The sequence below is a fragment of the Saccharomycopsis crataegensis genome (genome assembly GCF_037102585.1).
Source record: "Saccharomycopsis crataegensis DNA, jcf7180000000098, whole genome shotgun sequence".
Lineage (NCBI taxonomy): Eukaryota > Fungi > Ascomycota > Saccharomycetes > Ascoideales > Saccharomycopsidaceae > Saccharomycopsis > Saccharomycopsis crataegensis.
In genome coordinates this window covers 304,598-328,364 of record NW_027043838.1, presented here as the reverse complement: position 1 = coordinate 328,364, position 23,767 = coordinate 304,598, and the positions used below count along the sequence as shown (strand labels likewise).

General features: G+C 37.9%; 11 protein-coding genes across 11 annotated transcripts; 7 read left to right on the top strand and 4 right to left on the bottom strand. All coding sequences in view use genetic code 12, as the record gives it.

Annotated features, from left to right (window-relative positions):
• Positions 1-142: 142 nt before the first annotated feature.
• DASC09_058290 (pepsin-like aspartic protease) lies at positions 143-1,315 on the bottom strand (the record flags this gene model as incomplete). The annotated part of the gene is made up of 1 exon (XM_064999413.1): positions 143-1,315. The coding sequence occupies one exon, from the start codon at positions 1,313-1,315 to the stop codon at positions 143-145; it is 1,173 nt and encodes a 390-aa protein (XP_064855485.1).
• A 1,115-nt stretch (positions 1,316-2,430) lies between these two features.
• Positions 2,431-3,705, bottom strand: DASC09_058280 (uncharacterized protein; the record flags this gene model as incomplete). The annotated part of the gene is made up of 1 exon (XM_064999412.1): positions 2,431-3,705. The coding sequence occupies one exon, from the start codon at positions 3,703-3,705 to the stop codon at positions 2,431-2,433; it is 1,275 nt and encodes a 424-aa protein (XP_064855484.1).
• A 976-nt stretch (positions 3,706-4,681) lies between these two features.
• Positions 4,682-5,080, top strand: MRPL38 (mitochondrial 54S ribosomal protein uL14m MRPL38; the record flags this gene model as incomplete). Its single annotated transcript, XM_064999411.1, has 1 exon — positions 4,682-5,080. One exon carries the CDS (start codon positions 4,682-4,684, stop codon positions 5,078-5,080), a length of 399 nt encoding a protein of 132 aa, XP_064855483.1.
• Positions 5,081-5,967: 887 nt separating this feature from the next.
• On the bottom strand, positions 5,968-6,456 carry MRP49 (mitochondrial 54S ribosomal protein mL61 MRP49; the record flags this gene model as incomplete). Its single annotated transcript, XM_064999410.1, has 1 exon — positions 5,968-6,456. The coding sequence occupies one exon, from the start codon at positions 6,454-6,456 to the stop codon at positions 5,968-5,970; it is 489 nt and encodes a 162-aa protein (XP_064855482.1).
• Positions 6,457-7,169: 713 nt separating this feature from the next.
• On the bottom strand, positions 7,170-9,494 carry YME1 (i-AAA protease YME1; the record flags this gene model as incomplete). The annotated part of the gene is made up of 1 exon (XM_064999409.1): positions 7,170-9,494. One exon carries the CDS (start codon positions 9,492-9,494, stop codon positions 7,170-7,172), a length of 2,325 nt encoding a protein of 774 aa, XP_064855481.1.
• A 436-nt stretch (positions 9,495-9,930) lies between these two features.
• Positions 9,931-10,596, top strand: PFD1 (prefolding complex chaperone subunit; the record flags this gene model as incomplete). Its single annotated transcript, XM_064999408.1, has 2 exons — positions 9,931-9,960; positions 10,258-10,596. 2 exons carry the CDS (start codon positions 9,931-9,933, stop codon positions 10,594-10,596), a joined length of 369 nt encoding a protein of 122 aa, XP_064855480.1.
• Positions 10,597-11,732: 1,136 nt separating this feature from the next.
• On the top strand, positions 11,733-13,487 carry DASC09_058230 (pepsin-like aspartic protease; the record flags this gene model as incomplete). Its single annotated transcript, XM_064999407.1, has 1 exon — positions 11,733-13,487. The coding sequence occupies one exon, from the start codon at positions 11,733-11,735 to the stop codon at positions 13,485-13,487; it is 1,755 nt and encodes a 584-aa protein (XP_064855479.1).
• A 1,058-nt stretch (positions 13,488-14,545) lies between these two features.
• On the top strand, positions 14,546-15,643 carry DASC09_058220 (uncharacterized protein; the record flags this gene model as incomplete). The annotated part of the gene is made up of 1 exon (XM_064999406.1): positions 14,546-15,643. One exon carries the CDS (start codon positions 14,546-14,548, stop codon positions 15,641-15,643), a length of 1,098 nt encoding a protein of 365 aa, XP_064855478.1.
• A 923-nt stretch (positions 15,644-16,566) lies between these two features.
• On the top strand, positions 16,567-17,898 carry DASC09_058210 (pepsin-like aspartic protease; the record flags this gene model as incomplete). Its single annotated transcript, XM_064999405.1, has 1 exon — positions 16,567-17,898. The coding sequence occupies one exon, from the start codon at positions 16,567-16,569 to the stop codon at positions 17,896-17,898; it is 1,332 nt and encodes a 443-aa protein (XP_064855477.1).
• Positions 17,899-18,396: 498 nt separating this feature from the next.
• DASC09_058200 (uncharacterized protein) lies at positions 18,397-19,647 on the top strand (the record flags this gene model as incomplete). The annotated part of the gene is made up of 1 exon (XM_064999404.1): positions 18,397-19,647. One exon carries the CDS (start codon positions 18,397-18,399, stop codon positions 19,645-19,647), a length of 1,251 nt encoding a protein of 416 aa, XP_064855476.1.
• A 791-nt stretch (positions 19,648-20,438) lies between these two features.
• DASC09_058190 (pheromone-regulated protein) lies at positions 20,439-23,348 on the top strand (the record flags this gene model as incomplete). Its single annotated transcript, XM_064999403.1, has 1 exon — positions 20,439-23,348. The coding sequence occupies one exon, from the start codon at positions 20,439-20,441 to the stop codon at positions 23,346-23,348; it is 2,910 nt and encodes a 969-aa protein (XP_064855475.1).
• Between the last annotated feature and the right edge of the window lie 419 nt (positions 23,349-23,767).

The following is a 23,767-nucleotide window of genomic DNA, read 5'->3' as shown; positions in this document are numbered from 1 at the left end:
GAATTAAAAGATCATCAAGGAAAATATCAGTAAAAATAAAAGAACTGAAAATAAAAGAACTGAAAATAAAAGAACTGAAAATAAAAAGAGGACATATATCCTCAAGAAAATTAGCGAAAGTTAATATCACTTGGAAAATGACTTAAACTAATTGAATATCTGAGTCCTCAGTATATTTAGCTTGACCGATTTGAACTTCGTTGTTTTCTAAATCATAATAAATGTAAGAAGATCTCAAGAAACCATCCCCCAAAATGTAATATTCAGAACCAGAGGAGAGAACACCAACTAAACATTCTTTGCCAGAGTCATCAACCTTGAACAACAAGTCTTCCCAAGGAACGGTGATGGTTTTGTCTTCGAAGGTGAAGCTAAAGTCATCACCCTTAGTAGAACAGCTGGTAGCGTAACCACCGTAACTTTGACTGTATTCACCGTACTTGGAACCAATGGCTTCAGCAATGGCTGATGGCGCATAGATCAAGGTAGTACCAGAGTCCAACAAAGCTGGATAAGATTTACTAGCAAGCGGTTTGCCACCAGCGGTGATGCTGTCTAATTCAACAAAGAAGGCGACTGGAGAATCTACTTTGGAGCCAGAATCATCGATAGAAACTAATTTCAAAGTCTTCAAATCTCCGGAGTATTTAGCTTTGTCAATGGCACCGAATAAAACGGAACCAGAGTCAGCACTAAGGGAGTTCAAGTATAAAGAGTAGCCGATATTGTTGATAAACCCTTGGTTTTTCAATTGCACTGGGAAGTTATCATAGGTGAACCCAGAAGATCCCCAAGCAGAGGCTTCATTTCCAATCATACCAATACCGAAAACACCTTCACCGGCTGTTTGTGTGGTAGCATCACCAAACATGAAATCGGTGACAGTAACACCACCTAAAGTCATAGTTTCATTGGCCCAGTTACCCTTGGCATTGGAGCCATCACCATAAGAAATAGAAAAACCATCCTTGACTTTAGAGTAAGTGGAAGACTTGCTGTTATCGTAAGTACCATAAGAACTGGAGGTGCCGGCACCTGGAACCCAAAGGTCGGAAGAGCCAGTATCGACATCAACTCTGACCTTTTGTACTGGAGTACCGAGTTCGATTTCAGCAATATACATCGAATATTGGTTTTCAAGCTCAAGAGCAACGCCAGATGCTGCAACTCTGGCAAGAATTCCAGATTTTGGGGCCTTAGAAGAACGTTCAACACTGAAATCAATCTTAAGAGGAACCTGTTTAGTTGGGGCAGCTAAGGCACTGGAGGAAAGAGTGGCAAGTACTGAAAGAAGAACAGAAGAAGAGAATTTCATATTATAGGAAGTAAATAAAAAGGAGAAGTGAGAATTGAAAAAAGAGAAGATGAGTGATAATAAAAAATTATTAAGAATAGAACTATACATTCAAAATACCCAACATCGACTTTTTTATATATCTCATCACTCAGATATCTTCATTGAATTGAGCCTCCTTGGTCAAAGCCTTCGGAGGGCACATAAAACTCTTGGAATATTCAAGTTTCTAGCCTAGAAATAGGAGTGGGCCTCTAAGTGCTATTTCCAAGTACGATATTCCGGGTTGTCGGTGTTATGCACGGACTAGCCAAGTGATCATGAATGGCGTCCGATCAAACATTGTAGCTATTCTTTTCTATCATTGATGCTTTAGCTACCAAAATTAGCTTGGTAAAAAGCTAACAAAATTTAAGTTATAATTACTAAGAGTATAAAATGAAATGATAAAAAATAAAACTCTCTTCGTTATGGTGTGGTTGAGGAGATTTTTTTTCTCCATTACACCGCATTCCAAGAGCCACACATAAAATATTTCTGGGCAACATCAAAAGGTGCGGTTTTTGGGGGGAAGTTCACCTGGGCACAATATAGTGTAAAACAGAATATTCAACTTGAGATATGATATTCATTCTCTTTTATTTTCTTTCATTTCTTTATTTTGATTTAGTTCTCTGAAAACTCCTGATCATCAGCAAGGAATCACCTCCCTCCAAACTCAAAGTTCTATAGAACAATTTGTGCTAGCATTTTCTATTTACTTGAATTTCAGAAACATACTATTGCTTGTATGACGCAAAATTACGCTGTAAATTTTACTTCCTAGAAAAAAAAAATTATACAAAGTCTTCACCATTTTTTTTACAAATTTTGGATTAGAAGTTCAGCAAAAGGGAATAGCACTAGCTAAAGAATAATTTCAAATATATTCTTTTTGGTTGATGTAACCTCATCATTAATGATATCTAAGTGACACACTTGAGGGGAAGATAGCAGAAAATTCAAAACTACAATATGCAATACTGCCAGAAAAAAAAAAGATCCAGTTATAAAATCACGAAAGTCACTGCCCATAAGGGGGCCTGATAATTGACTTCTAAGTCCTTCGAATCTTTCTAACCTCAACCACGAACTATTTAAGTTAGGAACCACTTTGCCATTTCATAACCTACCCAGCTGACACCAATACCCGGAGCACAAACCACTATTCTCGCTCTTAGTCCTCTAGCAAAATTTCTGTATCCACCATTTTCTTTCTCACTCAAGAATTTGACCACTGTCCACCATCGTCGATGAATCGCCCTAATATTTGGATCGGAAGAAAGATACTGTGTTTGAAGAAAAGTTTTCACAACATCCAACGGGTTTGTAAGCGCAGAAGATACAACTCCGGCAAAAGTCCCACTGACACAATGAAGGAGTGGATTATATAGATGTTTGTGCTCCTTTGAACTGTTACCTTTGGAAGAATCACCCGATTTGAATTTACCAGCCACTATGGGATCAAGAATAGGACGCAAAATAAGAGACACATACTCATACACTCCAAAATTCAATGCAGCACTGGGAATGTTCAACAACAATGTCGCAGGATATGACACCCAAAATGTCAATGGGCCCTCATGTTTGATGATGGAACGAACAGTATGTAAGAGCGGGGTCCGGGGTGATCTTTTTACAGCGATCGGAGAATTCTCTGGAGGAGTCCTTATCTCCAAAGATTTTCCAATTTGCATTCTTTGTTTTAAAATATCAAAAGGGGTCATGAAGAAATCACTGGCAGTCGTTGCAGCAATTCCACCAATACTCGCGATCAACGGATGATTTTCATGGGTAACAATAAATGATCTTTTTCCTGGCAAACCATCTTTTCCAAAATATGATACTAGTGTAGTTTTGACATACTCAAAAACTGTGAAATATACGGCATGGGCAGGGCCAGCTCCAACAAGTACCAGGGATACTCCTCTCCAAAGAGCAGCGGGCCCTTCGGTGGTAGATATTTTGTGGAGAGTGGGTATGATTCCTGACTTGTGAAAAAGAAGGTTTTTGGTGGACGCTGGGATTATTCCTATTGACCCTGATGGTTTTAGGGTTGATTTCAAGTAATTCGATCCCGTGGGAGCAGGAGGAGGTTTTTGTTCAAGATAAACCTGATTTCTTGTCTTGATAACGTCAACTGGATACATCACGGTATGCTCTAATATCCCGGCAAATGCCCCAGCAGTTAATTGAGCAAGAAGAGAAGATCCTTCAGGTAAAGATTCATAATCGTACTCGTGATCATATTCTTTTTCTAGGTTAGTTGAAAGGGGCGACTCAGACATTGATGTATTTGACAAAACTGTAGAAGATTCAGTTTTTGACCAAATATCCTCCTCGGTTGGTCGAAAAAGAGATGTCCACCACATTGTTTTTGATTTTCTTTTATTCCTGTTATTTTACATCAACTCATTGCACAGTGATAATAAACATATATCAAGAAATACAGCTCAGGATGCAATTAGTACTGAGAACAATAATGGATGATGAAAATAAAAATCACCAGGCGCTAGTTCTGGAAGAGAAAAAAAAGAAGCTAATCAATTAGATCTGGGAACACAAGAAGGGAATATGCGAAGAAAGCGCAATTATTGTGTAAAAATGATCAATAAGATGAGATGAGATGAGATATGGGCAAGCGGAGACGGGAATTTTTCTGGGTCGCAACTCTGGGGTCACACCAATACACCAGCCATAATAACCAGCAACTACCAGACCTTAAAAGTGCACATTAGTAGGCCACAACAATAGATAAACCAGATGTCAATATCATCATCATCGTAATATAGAGAATATCATTGACGTACGAAGGATGTAAGTTTGATGATTCTGCTGGGAATCAACGTATCAACCGTCATATTTGATAGATAACTTTTGCGAGAAGAACGAAAACAAAACACAAGTGCCCAAAAACCCTAAGAAATTAAAAAACTGTTTATTGCAGTGGTTAGTAACATGAATTAACGACAGTGCTTATTTAGATAGATAATCATCCACCAAAAAAAAACAACATCAAACAAACAAACTACAATAAAAAAAGAACTTACGGCTCTTCTGGAGTATTTTGTCTCCTCTTCTTCTGTTCTAAAAGATGAGAATATCGAGCGCAAATTAGGGAATTTCATTTTCAACTGGATCCTTTTTAGATCACTCCCAACAACTGAACAAATGGTGATGGTGGTCCTTTGGGATTCTCCTGATTTTATTGGCAAAAAGCTTTTGTCACGTGTGGAGAGACAGCCCTTTTTTTTTTCTTTGGAAAAAAACCCACTTGAAAAATTTTGATGGAAAGGGAGAGAATGAGATATTAGGATAGAAGAATATACATATACACGGACACACAAAATGATTTACTTGAAATCTATGCTTAATGTCATCGACAACAGTGGGGCACAACTTGCAGAATGTATCAAGGTACTCAGGAAGTCGCCTAAGAACCACGCGCAGTTAGGCGATAAGATTGTCGTTGTTGTTCAGAAGGCTAGACCTTTAACTTCCGTCATCACTGGGGCCACAAACGCTAATCGGGTTAAGAAAGGGGATATTGTTCATGCTGTGGTTGTCAGACAGAAGCAAAACTTTAGAAGACCAGATGGATCATGGATCAAGTTCGATGACAATGCATGTGTTTTGATTAACAAGAACAACCAGGATGTGATTGGTACTAGAATCAGTGGAGCTGTCGCTAAAGAAGTCAAGAAAGAGTTTAGTAAAATCGCAACTTTGGCACCAAAGGTCATCTAAGTGGGTGTTTCAAGAGAGAAGGAGGCATGGATGTATGTGGTTAAGATTAATCAAGATGGAATACCACTCAAAGAAGAAAAGATAAAAAACAACAAAAAAAATTAAAATAAAATAAAACCTTGAAAAAATTACTGAAGTTTTATTACTATTATCGATATTATTATTATAATTATCATCAAAACCAATATTATTATTGGCAAAAATTTGAGAATCAAAGCGGTGTTTTCTCAGTCTGTCAAATAATTGCAGGGGCTGATTTGATACTGTTTAATCGCTCATTATGCGGCTTGAAAATGTTATAGAAGAGCTGTCATATGTTACGTTAGTTTATGTCCTGTATATATAATTATTAATCCATTTTTATGATTTGTTTCACAAGGCTATTGTAGAGTATGCATTTTGTGTTCTCCAGCAATTGCTTGAACAGAATCAGACAAAAAAAAAAAAACCAATTGAAATCCTATGATACATCATTTGCAAGTGAAGATTACAATCGTTGGATATTAACAAAGACCAACAAACATCAACTAACTGTTCTATTCACAAGTATTTTACATTCAATTCTTTCTATGATAAAAAAAAAAAAAAAGATCAACACAAAACTCGTACTGTATCCATAATAGATGACTTCTGTTTCACACTATTTACCAATGATATTTGAAACAAAGTATAAGGCACTTCAGAGACCAAAAAAAGAAAAAATAACATGAACATGTCCCTTTTTCATCTCCATTTACCAGCTAGAATATCTTCCACATCATCATTCCTTTGAGAGACCTTTCTAGAATAATATTAATGCTATTTAATCAAAGTCGTGTTTATATCTTTTTTTATTTTTTTATTTTTTTATTTTTTTATTTTTTTTTCCAAACATAAATTGTATTCTCTCATTGCGACTCACCAAATTTGAAGATTTCTTCTTCAGCTACCGGCACAGCCTTGGTGAGCTTTGTGAATTCTTCCAAAATGATTTCTGATCTTTTCCATTTACAGTCCAATTCGACAGATTTACCACCTTGATAACTAATGGTTATCTTAGCAGGACATTTAGCCAACAATTTGATGTCGCTTTCCAATTTCTTGGCCTCTTCCGAATCGACTGGAAGGTCCTTGACACCCCTAGCTTTTTTTGTGTCGATTTCATTCAAAGTAATACGGGTCACATTCATTGGCAAACTTTGGTTATAAAACTTGATGGTCGGTAAGTAGTTTTGCCAGAATTTCCGGATCCCCATATGCCCATCTGAGTTTTTCTTTTTGAAAGTCAATGACACATCAGTGATCAATGGTGGAAGTTTTATGATCGAAGCCTTGTTTGAAGGAGACAGAATGGATAGTATATGAGTTAAGTTGCGAGTGGCACGGCCTGCTGACATTATGTGACTATTTTATTATTGTTGTGTGTTTTGGATTTGTGATAATTGATAGTTGAAAATTATTAAATTTTATTGAATATTTCCAGCTTTTCTCTGTTGATATAACTGTGAACTATTAGTTAAAGGTTCCGATTTGCTTCGATTCTTTTAACCAACTAAGTTTGTAGTAAAATTTTCAGATAACTATCAATAAATATAATACTTCTCTCCTGGTAACATATTGCGAATTGAAGATTCGAAATGCTTTTTGGGAAAAAGTTTTTCAAAAATTTGAGTGTGTCACGTGAATACGTATACAATCTTGGGCCTATTTGATATAATTATCAGACCCTTGAATGCCATTATTTTATAATATTCTCTATATCTAATAATAATAAACTACAAGTACACCAGCAACAATTAATAATTTCTAATTTTAATCAACTTGATTTTAACGTACAGTTGGAAGAGAAAGATAAAATAATAGCATAAGGTCAGTAGCATATATGAACATTTTGGGAGATATCTGACTATAAAAATAAATAGCTTATGACATGCCTAAGAGTTCTTCATAAAAATAGTACAATTTAATAAAAATAAGTTTTAGATGAGAGGATGGCAAAAAAAGAAAAGGTAAAAAGAAAATGAGATCACACGAGATCAGGAATAACTATTATATACACTAGGTCAAAAAAGAAAATATTGGCCACAAAAAGAAAACAAAAAAGAAATCATTATACTCTAACAGGTTCCGGTTTGTCTGGATCGTTGCCATTATTATTGTCATCGCACTTTTCACTTTTTTTATCACCAATATTAACAGGTTTTCCCTTATTATCACTGGTGGCCATGGCAACATCACCAACACTAACAACCCCTTCGCCGATCTTCTTTCTCTTATGTGGTAATTTCAAGATAAATTCTTCATCAGTAAACACTTTCTCCTTATCAATAACCTCGCCTTTAATCACTTTGGCCATTTCCTCCTTGTTCAAAGTTTCATATTGCATAAGCGCCAATGATAATCTTTCTAATTCGATCTTCTTTTCAATTAACACCTTTCTCGCTCTAGATTCACTTTGTTTAAGCAAGTCAATGATTTCATCTTCAGCTTTTTCTCTAGTTCGTTGAGACCAAGAACCGATATCACCAGAAAGTTGAACTGGTCCTAATTTAGTAGCCATACCAGCATACATCACCATATTTTTAGCAACACTAGTGGCATTTTGTAAATCACTGCCACAACCAGAAGTGACCCCATCCAATCCAAAAATCAATTCTTCAGCAATTTTACCGCCCATAGCAACATCCATTCTTGCCAAGTATTGCTTTCTGGTGGAATCAATCTGATCAGTCTCTGGTAACATAAAAGTGATACCCAACGCCTGACCTCTTGGTAAAATGGTAGCCTTGTATAATGGGAAAGCATCCGGTGTATACATGGCCATAAGAGCATGTCCAGCTTCATGATAGGCGGTGGCCATACGAGTTTCTTCAGTCATAACCATAGATTTACGTTCAGCACCCATCATAATCTTATCTTTTGCCCATTCCAAATGAGACAAATCAACACAAAGGGCGTTTTGACGAGATGCATGGACGGCAGCTTGGTTGACAAGTGAGGAAAGTTCAGCACCCAGCATACCAGTAGTACCACGAGCAATTAAAGACACATCAACCGATGGAGAAAGTTCAATTTTCGAAACGTAATGCTTCAAAATTTCAGTACGACCACGAATATCTGGCAAAGGAACAGTCACAAGTTTATCAAAACGACCAGGACGAGTCAAAGCCTTATCCAAACTTTCAGGGAAATTAGTGGCACCAATGACAATGACTCCAGAGTTTTGTTGAAATCCATCTAATTCAACCAAAAGTTGATTAAGAGTTTGTCTCATATGGGCAGCGTCTTTAGAATGACGTTTTGAGCCAACAGCATCCAATTCATCAATGAAGATAATACAAGGAGATCTTTCCTTTGCTTGGGTGAACAAATCACGAACACGACGGGCACCGACACCAACGTACATTTCATCAAATTCAGAACCAGAAACAAAAAGGAATGGAACCCCAGCTTCACCGGCAACCGCACGGGCTAACAAGGTTTTACCGGTACCAGGTGGACCAGTAAGAAGGATCCCTTTGCACATTTTACCACCGAGGCTAGTGAATCTTGAAGGATCCTTAAGGAACTCGACAATTTCTTCTAATTCGGCCTTGGATTCATCACATCCTTTAACATCCGAGAATCTGACATCACTCTTGGCCACTTCAAGGGTCTTAGATCCTTCAAACTCAGATCTGATTATTCCTCCGGCATCACCCAATCCTGAGTAAACTTCGTAAGCAATGAAACTAAAAACTGCAATAGGAAGGATCCACCTGATGCTTTTCAAAAAAATAGTCAAAAAGGATTCATCGACAATCACATGAATAGGCTGAATTTTAGTTCCGGTCATGCTAAGACCAAATCCACCCACACCAGGGGCACCATTAACAAAGTTGGCGGCGTTATTTCCCAAGCCGGAGTTTCTGACAGCAGCGGCCTTCGCATGATTACCAATCATTTCCAAAGCCTGGGCATAAATTTGTAAACATTCATTATTTGAAGCAATGTTCGGAGATTCGAATCTGGAAATCACAATATCAGGATAGTTTGAAGTAATCAAGGATCTATAGAAGTCTGCTTGTAAGTCGGGGTTGCCGAGGTTGGCATTCGCTTGCTGCTCTTTCTGGGCAAGGATGGAGTGATTCCCTCCATTAATAGTTGGACCAGCGGAGACACTTGTTGTGGATGAAAGAGATCTTCTCAAAAGTGAAGATTTAGGATAGAAGGATTTGAGGTCATAAGGGTTGTTAAAGAAGAGCTTTGGTGGGTTAAAGGCAATACCTGGAGAAGCAACCAAGGAATTATTCGAATAACTTCTTTTATTAACAAGCGCTCCATTTTTTGTAATATTTGATACTAGCTTGGAGGCAACTAATTTTTTAGAAACCCCTTCCAACATTGAAATTGAGACCAGCTTCATGGCGGGATTGTGGAGGTTTATGGGTAACATTATGGAAGTTGATTTGCAATCACCAGTTTTTTTATTTTAAGAAGCACCCAAAAAAAAAAGTTAGGAGAATAAAAAAAAAAAAAAAGACAAATAGCAAATCCAAGTCTTCAATTCGACACAAAGGAAGCAATTTTGTGGTACGCTTTTTGGTAATAACAATTAGGTATATAGGACTCAGAGTCTTCTTGCCTGTCGTTCTTCAGTTGATTTTCTCCCAATGCCGAAGATTCGCCACCACTGTATTTTGCGTCGGGTAACTATGAACTGCAGCGTTTGATTTTTTTCACTTTCTCCAGTTAACAACATCAGTAGTGACAGTCAGAACTCTTATATACAAGTTACCTTTATCGAAGTTAAGGGTGTACTTATCAATCACATTCCTCTAATACATAAGTTTTGAAAATTTACCTCAGTATTCACACAAATATCACTGATCATGTCAATGAATCCCGAAGCATTGCAAAAAGTAGGTTTCAAGATTAACTTTTTATGAGCCTGAAATATACAGTCTTTTGAGTTTCAGGAGAAGGGTAGATTCAGGATATTGTGTTATTTGTGATATTATTTGATGCGCCTCACAATAATGGTCAAGACAGGAGAGAAAGCTCTATTTCTTTGCTCAGGAATGAAGCTTGCCTTCGCACAATACCTATCCCAAATCATTAGGATCTTACCAATACCTCAATCAGATAATTATCGCAACCCGACCAATACTTATGAACAGAACAATAAAAAGGAGACGACTTACTAACACTTTACATAGCTCCTTTCGGAGATGAATTTATCACTTCAAAAGAACCAGGCAGAGTACCAGATGGTGAATGTTCAATTACAGCGACGCACCAACAATATTAAACTCAATGAATTGACCATAGACGAACTTTGCGACGAGAAAACTAAGAAACTCGTCCATGAAAAAGTCTGGAAAGGTGTTGGTAAAGCATTTGTGACAATGAAGGGGGAAGACTATATCGAAGAATTGACTAAAGAAAATAAGGACTTGAAAGAAGAAATCAGGGCGTTGGAAATTAAGAAGAATTATGTCGAGACGACATTGAATAATACTGTTGATGGAATGACCAAGATTTTCCAAAAGAAGTGATTAGACCGTCTGGGGATAGTTTTTTTTTTTTTTTTTTTTTTTTTCCAAATGGTGATGTATTATAGCGAACTAATAATGTCTTTGATTAATGAAGTAATTTGTGGTAACTTTTCCCAGACCCAGAGAGACCGTAAGTTTGAAACGGAGCTGTTCTTGTCCACGGACTTCTTTTATTCTACACTTTTTCTTTTTTTCTGTCGGTGGTTCCTTATATTGTATTGATTGTAAGAGTAAGTTTGTACAAAGATTTTCAAATCTACAAAAAACTCCATAACCCGTGTCTCTGGATATATCAGTATACATGCTGACACGACCATCAATCCTTGCAGGCGCGACAAATTGGATGTACGTCCTGATTTTTTGTGCGCGTTGCCCATGTTAGTATTAATGCTATTACATATGTGTTTTGTTGAAGAATTAAGTAATAGAATTAGTCGTTTTTGGATAAGCCCATGTACTAATTTGGAAAGACTTGAAAAAAATCAAAAACAAAATAAGTCTCAGAAAGCCTTTTGTGCAGACTATCCTGACATCAACTTACTTTAAAGTCTTCTTGTCGGCTTTCAAACGTATCATGAACACCCGTATACTTATCTTCCGTATTGTTACTGATTCGTTTGAATTCTTTGTCTTGAGTCGGTGTAAAAATAAGCAAAGAGAATGACGTACCTTAAAGTTGTGTGTCGAATGCTTTTCAGATCTGCACAGACTGACTGTACCTGAGAAGAATTAATTACCGTCTATTTAAACCCTGACAGATTTTTTGAAAAAGTATAAATAAAATTATACCTCGTTCCTGAATTGATCAAAATAGTTCGTTATTTACTTTTTTTTTTTTGTATATTAACAAAAGTTGTGTGTTTGTTGATTTTCTTTTTTGGAAAAGACACTTCAGATTAGTTGTTATATGAGCCAGTTCTGCCGATAATCATATCATAAACGACCAGTGATACCCATTCTACTTTGCTTGTGCTTGCTTATTTAGACTACTGAAATATTGATATATCATCTAGTGGTAACAATATTCTTCTTCAGTCCTTGAATCAAAAAAAAAATAGTGATACCCCCCATAATATTCCAACAAGGTTCCATCGTTAATCAGTACAGTAGTATTCTAGTATATTCCAATTTCAAAAATGGTATCTACCTTAAATTTATCCTCAATGCTTCTACTTTTGGGGTACTTGGGCTCTGCTGCTGCTGCTGCTGCTGCTGCTGAGCACAATACTTCCTCATCATTATTATCAGCCGGCCCAATCAAGATCGCATTTCAAGTTACCAGAATTGATGAATCCAAGATTAAAACCATGGATAATATTCCCAATAAAATCCTCAGAAACAGACGTCGTAAATTTCGTCAACAAGACTATGTTGCTTCTGCTTTGACATCTGATATTTCTGCTGCTGCTGTAACTTATGGTGCCGATGATTTGCTCCCCGAATCTATGTTTTCACCAGAAACTAGCCTGGAAACAATGTCATTTTTAGATTTTAGTGATCTAGTTTCTGAATTAATTCTGCCAGATGCTCACACAAGAAGTACAGAAACTGTTGCACCACTTATTTCTATCACAGCAGAGGGGACCACTCCAAATTCCGGACCTAGTTACTCATCATTGGCTTTGTCATCAACGCTTTCTACCAATATCATTTCTGACACTACCTTAAAGACTTCTGCGGCTTCTTTTTCTGCATCCATCTCCAAAAGTAGCTCATCTGGTATTATTTCTGATACCACCTTGAAGACTTCTACAGCTTCTTTGTCTGTATTCACCTCGAAGGCTTCTGCTTCTTCGTCTACATTCACCTCCAAAACTAGCTCATCTAGTAGTTATTCTGGCTCATCCGCTTCCAACACTTATGATACCTCATCGGCAACTTCCTCAGGAGTGGCCGTCTCCATCGAAAATGAATACTCAATGTACATTGCCACCATTCTTCTCGGTACTCCTGGACAGACCATCGAAGTCGATCTTGATACTGGCTCTTCCGATCTTTGGGTTCCAGGATACGGTACTCAAAGTGATTATGGCACTTACTCGTCTATTGCGTCATCCACTTACCAGTTCAAAAAAGCTGGGTTCTCCATTACTTATGGCGATGGCTCTCTGGCCACTGGGAATTGGGTTACTGATACTTTAACTTTGGGTGATGTTTCCATCACCCAAATGGAATTCGGAGACGCCACCATACAAACCGCCGGGCAGGGGGTATTTGGAATTGGAATGATTGGTAACGAGGCTGCTCAAGGATTTACTTATGATAACTTCCCGGTGATGTTGAAAAACCAAGGGTACATCAATTCTGTTTGCTATTCTCTTTATTTGGGATCAACAGATGCCGACAGTGGTGAAGTGTTGTTTGGGGCGATTGATCATGCTAAATACCTGGGAAATTTGGGGACTTTGGCAATTCAAGATGTCGATGATGCTGGTGATACTACTTCAGAACCGGTGGCATTCTTTGTGAACTTAAATGGAGTTTCCAATGCCGATTCAGAAACTTTTGCTTCGACTAGCTATCCTGCCCTTTTGGATTCTGGTACGACTTTGTTCTATGCTCCAACCGCCATTACCGAATCTATCGGGAATTATTATGGCGGTACCTACTCCGCTATTCTTGGTGGGTACGTGATATCTTGTGATGCTACTGGTGCCGATCTCAAATTATCGTTTGATGATAATCTCACCATTACAGTTCCATTTTCTGATTTAGTGTTTAGCCTTTCTAGCAGTGAGTGTATTCTTGGGGTCATGGATAGCGATGAAGATATTTATATTTTGGGTGACGTGGTTTTGAGAAGTGCGTATGTGTTTTATGATATCGAAAATAGTTACATCAAGATGGCGCAAGTCCTATATACTGATGATACGGATATCGAAATGATGTGAAAAAGGGTATTATTATTCAATGCAAATATTTTACATTCATCCATAGTTCACTTTTCTAACTGGTCGTTCTGTGAAAAAGTGGACTAATTCTATTCTTTTCTTCTTCTCATTGTTTTCTTTTCATTTTCTTCTTTTATTTATATTCTAATACACACATGATTGATTGCACTTTTGGTAAGACCATATAATTGGACACTGCAACCTTACACAGAGGGGCAAATTGTAACTTTAGGTAGTTATTTCACTGATTTTCATATGTTGCATATATAAGTAATGAACCATCCTGAGCTTACAGCCATGTTGGGGGGTCTGTACTACTGTCCTTATATTTAACTTTATTATCTAAAGTGTTTCTTATTATACGTGAGTGCGTTTGTTTCGTCTTTATATATATTGAAGTACTCTGTAGACCTGTAGAATTCTAACAATCTTCTGATATTTTTGTTTTCCCCTTTCTTCTCTTTGCTGCGGTTCTAGAAATGGTAAAATTCTTCCCAGAGTGTAGTCACCACCGCAGTATGCTATTTTTGGAAGTTATTTTCAGACTAACCCCATCGATATTTACCAAATATGGTATTTTTGGGGAAATTCTTTCATTCCAATGAGATTTGCCAATTTAGCATGATTTAGGTCGCATCAAAGCTTTGGCCATTTTTCCCCCACTTGTTGTCTATCTCTATATTCAATTTTTTTTTTCCCTCATCCACCATTGAAATCCTAAAAAGACAACTATATTTCTAAAATATGTAATAAAAATATTATAGCCAATGATATTATTACTATTTATATTCGCAAGCCTCGGGGAATGTATATGCGAACGGCTCGCTAAATCGGCATTCTTTTTAGAACCCAATTCCAAGGACCTTTTCTGCATAATACATTTGTGCAACGCAGAATTTTTGCCAACATGAAGGAAGGCCAAGATTCCACTCCGATATAAAATCTTCAAAATTCCTGCCTCTTTCTAACTTACTTTTTCCATATCATATTATTGATTCTCTATCAGAATAACAATAACAAGAAAGAAAGATATTTATTTATATATAGATATAATAACAATGATTTCCACCACGTTCAAACTCATAGTCCTCTCACTCCTCACTATTGTGTCCGCATCCAGTGATTTCACTGGAGAAGCCGTTGGTCTTGGAACCACTACTGCCACCACTTTCAAATTCAACAATGTTGACACACCATCCATTTGGAAAGTTTTCTCCCGTACTGGTCCTCAAGCGTCTACCGACCTGTCTCAGGCGGTTCTTACCATCGAAGATGCCGGTAAGGCCTCGATCATCACCTCTGAATTCGTGATGTGGTACGGTCGTTGTGATTGGGTTGCCAAAGTTGCCGCTGGTGAAGTCATCACCTCTTTTAAATTAAGTGCTGCGAAATCTGGTCTTGGATTGCTTATCAGCGGTGCCAAACCTACCCAAATCATCGGCTCTTATAACGGTACCCATGCCGATAAGGACATCATAGAAACTTACAAAGATTTGAGCCAAGAATTCCACAAGTATAGTATGGAATGGACTTCGGAAAAGATCACCTGGCTTGTCGATGATCAAATTGAAAAAGTGATGTTCAAAGACCAATTAACTAATCCTATCGATATTGCTAACTGGCCAACCACTCCAGATACCGTTAACTTCATGATTGAAAGTACAGCCAGCACTGGTAACACTAAGCACAGCACTTATTTACAGAGTATCACAATTCAAGATTATACTGGAGGTAAATTTTATCAATCATCCAATGGAAATGTCGAAGTAATCACTTCTGGGGACTCCATTACCACTTCCGGTAACGTTAAAGTCACTTATCCTAAAGATTTGGGAGATTGGGTGTCTGGATCAATCAGCAAAAGGGAAAACGCTTCCTCCTCTATTTCTTCTGCCGTATCTTCTATCACTACTACTACTGCTGCTGCTAGTTCTTCTACTGAAACTGCTACTACTTCTGCTTCAGCAGCTTCGGAATCCACTACTTCTGCATCTAGCACATCAACTGCTACATCATTATCCACTTCTACCAATAGCAGCTCATCTTCCACATCTTCTAGTTCGGCATCTACTGAGTCACTGAACAATGCTAATGTTTATTCAGGAGTCAGCATCTTCAGTATGATTGGATTGGCCTTATCTTCATTGATATTGTGATTGCTATTCAACCCCTCAAAATATCTTATTTTCAATTTCTTTTCTTTTAAATAATTTCTGGAAAATTATTGCTTCTTAATATTTCATTTCTTGGTCTTTTCTTTTATACTATTATTTTCTGTTGCATTATTTTTGCTTTCTTCAAATTTCTTTTGCTCTATTTCTTTATACTGTATTATAATCTAAACATATAGTTATCAATGGTTCTTTATAAAAAACAAAAAAAAAAAAGTTCTGATGAATTTCAGTTTCCTGATTGTTCAATTGTAGTTGACCCATTAATATTCTGTCGATTCCCACATATAGAGGTAGAATAATATTGTTCGCCGGATCTCTTTTAAAAATGGCATCCAGAAAGAACGATACACGAAAGAAGAAAGTATGTAAGACTAAAAGAATTATTATTAATACTTCCTATCATTCCTTTTTTTTTGGCTCATTGACTTTTCACCATAACCGCCGCATTCCTGTTGTGCCCACGTAATAATTACGCACTGCAAAAAAAGAAGAGCGATGAATGCAATCAACAATTCGGTTCCATATAAAATCAGTCATCTTATCTTCTAATTAGTTTATATGTTTAAATTTATTTATATTTATGGAAAATGTAAGTCTGTACCCTTCCCTGTGCTCTTTTCAAAATTCCGGGCCAAAATCCTGGATCTCCTCCATTCCCGATAACATCGATGCCGCATGATTGCATGACTCAAGTTGATCGATGGCCACCAGTGTTAATACTCGAAAGGGTGCTTCTTATAACCCCCAAGAGGTACGGCGATGATGGCCTTGGTGGGATATTATGAACGATATGAATAAATAATCAGAAATATCCTGAGGTTATCGGGACTATATTTATGTTCTTTCCAAGGGTTCATTATTTAACACTCAAACCGAAGTGATATTAAATTTTAAGACAAAATAAAATGATATTGCTACTGTCATTTATAATCCCATTGACTCTTCTATCAATTGCTTCACAAGCCCTCCCGATCACCAAAAGACAACCACGTCAACCAATTATTTTGGATTTTGATATCGTTAGAAGCTCCCCAACTTTCAATCTTTCAGCTAGTGAGGTTCTATCATCACCATCTCTTGGTATTCAATCGAAGAACTCTAGAAATGTTAGTGCCCAGGACCTTCTATTCGAGCTTGAGAATGAATATTCAACCTATATGACGGAAATCCAAATGGGGACTCCACCCCAGAAACTCAAAGTTTCTGTCGATACAGGGTCACTGGACTTATGGATTCCTGGCTCATCTTCCAACAATGCTCAAGAAATATCATCAGTTTATGGGTCTTATAATATGAACTCATCTTCGAGTGCCAAAGAATACCACCCAAACTTCCGGATCGCTTATAGCGACCTGCTGCAGGCCCAAGGAATATGGGCTGATGATACTTTGCAATTGAATAATATTGAGATTCCTCAATTCATCTTTGGGTTAGCCCAATCACATACCGCGGGGTTCGGGGTGTTTGGGATTGGGTTCCCTCTGAACGAAGCGCTGGTGTGGATTTTGGACGCAATGGCCAGAGGAGATATCAGTTTATCGGAACTGGAGCTTGAGGCAAAAGGATTAGGAGGGTTTCGGTATGATAATTTCCCAATAAGGTTGAAAAAAGAAGGTTATATTGATCGGGCTGGGTATTCGCTATTCTTGAGCTCCGCCGATTCAGAACGAGGGTCAATTTTATTTGGGGCCATTGACCATGCAAAATATCAAGGATCATCATTACCAATGTTGGATCTAGTAAAGATTGATGGCTCAGGGTATGCGGTGAATCAGAGCATGGCGTTTTATGTGGAATTGCAAGATGTGGTGGTGAATAATAAATCATATTTCTCCAACAACAACAATTCGTATCCTGCGTTGCTTGATTCCGGGACTTCTTTGATATATGCTCCATCGGAGGTTGCCTTTAAAATTCAAGAAAGTTATGCTACGTATTCTTCGAAATATATGCATTACACAGCCAGTTGTGATGCCCAAGGACCGGATTTCCAGTTCCAGTTCAAGGGGGTCGAGGTGGTTGTGCCATTTTCCGATTTGTTATTCCATGTGAATGGGAAATCGGATAGTCAAGAGAGTGAGTGTATATTTGGGTTGATGGAGAGTTCAGAGGAAACTTGGACCCTCGGGGACGCTTTTTTGAGAAGGGCGTATATATTATATGATTTGGAGAGTGAGCAAGTAGGTATTGCCCAGGCCAAGTACACCAACGAGACGAGGATTGAATTTTTGAAGTGATCTACAACGTGGGATGATAATATGATAAATGTAGGCTATTGGAGATCAATAGATGATCTACTGTGGTACGGTGGTGCTAATTTGGTATGCACTATGTGTGTAGTCCATATACGATGGTTGTCTATGAGGCATTTAGCAATTTCTGTTTGGGTGTCTTACGGATGAAGCTCCATGTAGTTTATAATATATATATATTTATATACAACAATCCAAATAATGTTAAAACACTAAGAAAGTTACCTATAATAATTATTTACTACTAATTAGAATAATAGAATGTATGCGACAGCAAAAAAAAAAAGAAGAGATTTTCCCCCACACTGTCAAATCGCAACATGACATGTGAGATTATGGGTAATGTGTGGGAGGTGTGCCAATAGTGGTGGAAATTATATATTTATGTATATTTATAGTCGACATAAAATCAATACCTTTTTTGCTACATATTTTTATGAAAATAATTTTAATATAATTTAACTTTCAATTATTATCTACATAATGCTCTCTCAACACTATTTTAACCCAATCAATAAAGCGGAAATCGACCTCGCTCATAAAGTCCGTCCATTTATCGAGGCTCCACCCACTAAGCTCGATGTTCCTATGATTGATTTGCAAGCCATTGACTTATCCACATTCCAAGAAGGCCCACAAGGTCTAAAATCTCGTCAGCAACTTGCAAACCAATTGGAATCGGCGTTGACGACCTACGGGTTTTTCAAATTGACAGGTCATGGAATTGATCATGATACTCTAGAAAGAATGAAATCAATTGGTCAATCTTTATTTGAACTTGATGATGATACTAAAAAAAAATTCCATGCTGGTAACACTAAACATCCCGATGAAGCTGATCGGGAATTGGGAGTGATTCGTGGGGTCGGTTACAAGCCAAGAGGTCATTGGGAGTATCAAAATGGGCAACGGGATAATGTCGAGTTTTTCAATATTAGACATTTTCTCCATGATGATATTTTCTTTAACAAAACCGAATACCCTGAGTTTTTTAAGTATTATCTTGATGAGGTATCGGGGTATTATAAGGAGCTTCATTGCAGGGTTCTTCGGCAAGTGTTGACACTTATTGATATCATTTTAGAGCTTCCAGAAGGCAGTCTTTGGGATCATCATTTTTCAGTCCATGAGAATGATATTGAGAAGTCCGGGGGAGGGTTTGGACGGTTCTTGCTCTACCATGAAGTTTCTGCAGAATACCGTGATTTGACTTCGGGGACGTGGTTGAGGGGCCATACTGATGCTACAGCGTTGACATTTATTATTTCTCAACCAATTGTGTCATTACAAATCAGAGAGCATGATACTGGGGCCTGGAAGTATGTTTCGCATACTCCTGATTCGTTGATTGTAAATATTGGTGATGCATTCAAATATTTGTCAGGGGGGTATTTCAAGTCATCGATCCACAGAGTGACGACCCCACCGGTGGACCAAATGGAACATAAACGGAACACGGTTATTTATTTCTGTGATCCATCATTGACGACGCTTATAGACCCAATAAGTTTGAAATCTCCAAAGTTGCAACAATTGGGATTGGAGAAGGTTAACGGGGCAAAAAGAATTACGTTCAAGGAATGGGATGAAGAGAAGGGGAAGTTTTTGAATTCCAAAAGAAGAGAGACTACAGGGGAGGTGAAGTTATTGGGGAGAGACACGTTGATGAGTTTGATCCAGAATGATCCAAGTGCTAATAAGGGGAGTAGTATCAGTAAAACGATTGCTGTTTAAAAAAAGAAAGAAGGTGGGTTGTTTTATTTAGGTATTTCTTGATTTTTGGTATATTATGTGTAATTGTTAATATAAATATGTGTAATTGTTAGTTGTTGATATATAATGTAATTGTTGGAGATGTGAATGTTGTATGTAGTGAAATGCATCAATGTTATGATCCATGCAGTAAGCACAGCCAGCCTGCCAGTTGAGGCCGGGTGAGGGCACTTCGTTTATTGTTGGCGTAAAAAATATGCAGTGTGGTCGTCATAGTTTATTAAGCGCTAATTGTTGGTGGAGGGTGGAGAATACTACCATGCTCTCATACATTATATATGTTATGTTATATATCATATTTATATATATATATATTAGCATTATATCATTAGACGTTTATACTACCCTTAATACATAGTAAATAACATATTATACCATCTCCTGTTGTTTATTGCATATCTATTATATCCAGTACTGCCTCGATAAGGCCCACTTACCCCTTTTACTATTCAAACAATATACGCATCGACATAATAACAACCTTACAGCCATCCCATCATAGGTTGCAATCTAAAAAAATTTTATGCTTTCCGCCCAATTATAAATATCATCGTTCTTTCTCTCACCTATCCTGATTATCAAAACCGTCAAGAAATCAAAAGCCAAAAAAAAGAAAGAAAGAAAGAAAGAAAGAAAGAAACTTTCCCTAAAAAAAGAAAAAAAAAAAAAAAAAGAGTACAAATCTATTGGCACATTATTCCAAATCTATTCATTCATTCTCTTCAGTTTAACATCAAATAAATACCACCATCATGCCAAACACTCCCCCTGCCACCGCCTTGTGGAACAAGAAGAAAAAACCCGGCCTCAATAACACCCCTCAGGAATTGTCACAAGACTATTTTTCCCTTCCTGTCCTGAGAACCGCTAGTAATAACAGTTCTCTCGCCAACCTCCAATCTCCTCCATCTCCTTCAAGATTATCTCCAAATATCGCCGGTCGTCCCCAATACCGCAGGTCCAAATCTTCTCAAAGCATCTTGAAAAATACCGGAGGTAGTCCAACCATTCCTGAAGGTAACCCAGTCTCCCATGCCACTACCCCATCTTTACCGACTTTCAAATCCATTGGCAATCATATGGCCACTTCCAACGTCACATCTTCTGAAAATCTCCATTTATCAAACTTGTCAGATGATAAGCGCAGAAAACGTGCCAATTCCGTCGAAAGAGACGCCAATTTGATGATCTCTCAAAATATCGTCAATCCCGAATATGGAGAAATCCCCGAATCCGATGGCGAATCTGAAAAATCCATCACCAGTAATAATAATGAAAAATCTCCTAATAATGGTAAAACCATAAAAATTAACGACCCAAAACAACCTACTACCACTACTTCATCACCAAGCAAAAAGAAAGCCGTGATATTTTACGATTCTGATGATGATTCCGATTCTTCAACTTCTAATAAAAAGGACAAGGAAAAGATCACCGACGATGAAGACCAGGACGAAATAGCCGCCCAGCAAAAACATAACAATGCCGATGTCACTTCCATCGCTTCTGATTCCCATGCTGGTAATTTCTTAATGAGAATCCTCAATTTCAAACAAGGTCTCAAGAAAAAAGATGACGAATCCATTATTGAAAATCAGGGAGAAAAACCCAATGCATTGAACTTTTTGCATCCTAATAATATCAATGATAATAACTCGTTTGAATTGAATTTATTTTCTGAACACCACCCAAGGCGTTACTTACATCGTCGTGGTCTGAACAACAGCGATGGCGACATCGCCGACCAAGAAGACGAGGATAACGAAGAAGAGGCCGCCCGCGTTCAAGAAGAAGTCAACAAAATCATGGGAGCTCACGAATCATCAAGACTTGGCAAAATATTACATCGCCGCAAGAAATCCCTGGTGAGCAATGGGTCATCAGGTAACGCTAATAAAAACACCCCATTATCAATTTCTAGATCGTCCAGTAAAACCTCTCTCAGTGATCTTTTCTACGCCCACAATAACCAAGACCCCCTTGAAGGTACCCCTGACAATATGTTGAAAGATACCCTTGATGATGATGAATATATTCCCCCACCAAACCGTGTTCAAGAAGGGATTTTGAGTACCCTTATGAAATTGTACACTTTACCTCAAGAGTACGCTGAAAGCTCGGTGACCATGAACGATAGACTGTCTTTTATTAGTGGCTCCACCGCCTTTGAGAAGGATAACAAACCCCGCGCGTCAAAGAGTGGTATGGCTTCTCCATCAGTGGGCACTTCTGCTTCGTCTTTTGATATGCCATCCTTCAAGCCAAGCATGACCAAAGAAAAAAAGGCTAATCTTTCTCGTAGTAAAGGGAAATTGAAGGCAAAAATCACGGTACATTTAGCTTCGCTTTTCCAAAAACGTAACTTCATCATCAAGATGTGTACTGCCTTGATGACCTTTGGTGCCCCAACTTACAGATTAGAAGAATATATGGTGATGACATCCCGAGTCCTCGAAATCGATAGTTATTTCATTTATTTCCCTGGTTGTATGATCATGGCATTCAATGATCCGACCACAAAAACTACCGAAATGCAATTGGTGCGGACCAAAGAAGGGGTCAACTTATCGAAGTTACATGATACTCATCAAATTTATAAAGCCGTGATCCATGATCTTCTTGGGGTTGAAGAGGCCACCAAGAAACTAGATGCGTTATGTGAATACCCTGACTTGTATCCAGGTTGGGTTCGTGTTTTAGTTTATGGACTTGGTTCAGCAATGGTTTGTCCATTTGCCTTCAATGGTAATTGGGTAGATATGCCAATTTGCTTTTTGATCGGTTGTTGTGTAGCGGTATTGCAAGTTTACGTGGCACCACGTAGTTCTCTGTACACCAACGTCTTTGAAGTGGCAGCTTCTATTGTTGTTAGTTTCCTCGGAAGAGCCCTTGGATCGATCAATGGTGGTAAACTTTTCTGTTTTTCTGCGTTGGTCCAAGGTTCTTTGGCGTTGATTTTGCCTGGTTTCATCATTCTTACCGGATCATTGGAATTACAATCCCGTAGCATTGTCAATGGATCGGTGCGAATGTTTTATGCCATTATTTATTCGCTTTTCCTTTCCTTTGGTATCACCATTGGTGCGGCGCTTTATGGATGGATTGATAAAGAGGCCACTTCTAACCAAACTTGCGTTTACAAGCCCTCTTTGTCCCCATATTACCGTTTCCTCTTTGTCCCAGTTTTCAGCATCTCTTTAGCGCTTTTGAACCAGGCCAGTTGGAAGCAATTGCCAGTTATGGTGGGTATTGCCTGTGCTGGGTACGTCGTCAGTTACTTCTGTTCTTTGCATTTCAGTAGCTCTTCGGAATTCACCAGTGCCATTGCCGCTATGGTCATTGGGGTATTAGGTAATTTGTATTCTCGTATTTATCGTGGATTGGCCATCAGTGCAATGTTGCCAGCGATTTTTGTGCAAGTTCCTAGTGGTATTGCCAGTCAAAGTTCATTATTGGCAGGTATTAGCAGCGCCAACGAAATTGTCAGTAGTTTGAACGGTACCTCTACCTCCGCCACCACCACTAGTGACAGTTCGGATAATAGTTTATCCTTTGGTTTCTCAATGATTCAAGTGGCCATTGGGATTTCTGTTGGGTTGTTTGCGGCATCAATCTTGGTGTATCCGGTTGGTAAAAAGAGTACTGCGTTATTCACATTATAATCCTTTTTTTTGCAAAATTTCATTTATGCAAATTCAAATACGTTCCTTTCAACTCACAATTTTATTTTATAATTTTGTCCTAGCTCTTGCATTTCATTGATCATTATACTGTTCGATGTCTCTTTAAAAATCTCTCAACTGGTGTCGTTTTATTATTTGTTTTCCTTTTGGATGCATTCGTCTTTCTCAGCATTAAAATAAGTATTGGACCCTAAAAAAAGAGAGGCGATACTCCTTCTTGTTGTTGACGAGGGGGAAAGATTTTTCCACCCATATTTGGTTTTTCTTGTACTACTTCTTGGATTTATGTTCTAGTTTCTTTTTTATTATTTCTTCGTTGCTTCATTGCGTTTATAGAGAACAATGATAATGGAAAGAATCCCAAGTTGTGCAATTCTTTGATACCCTCAATATTTTCA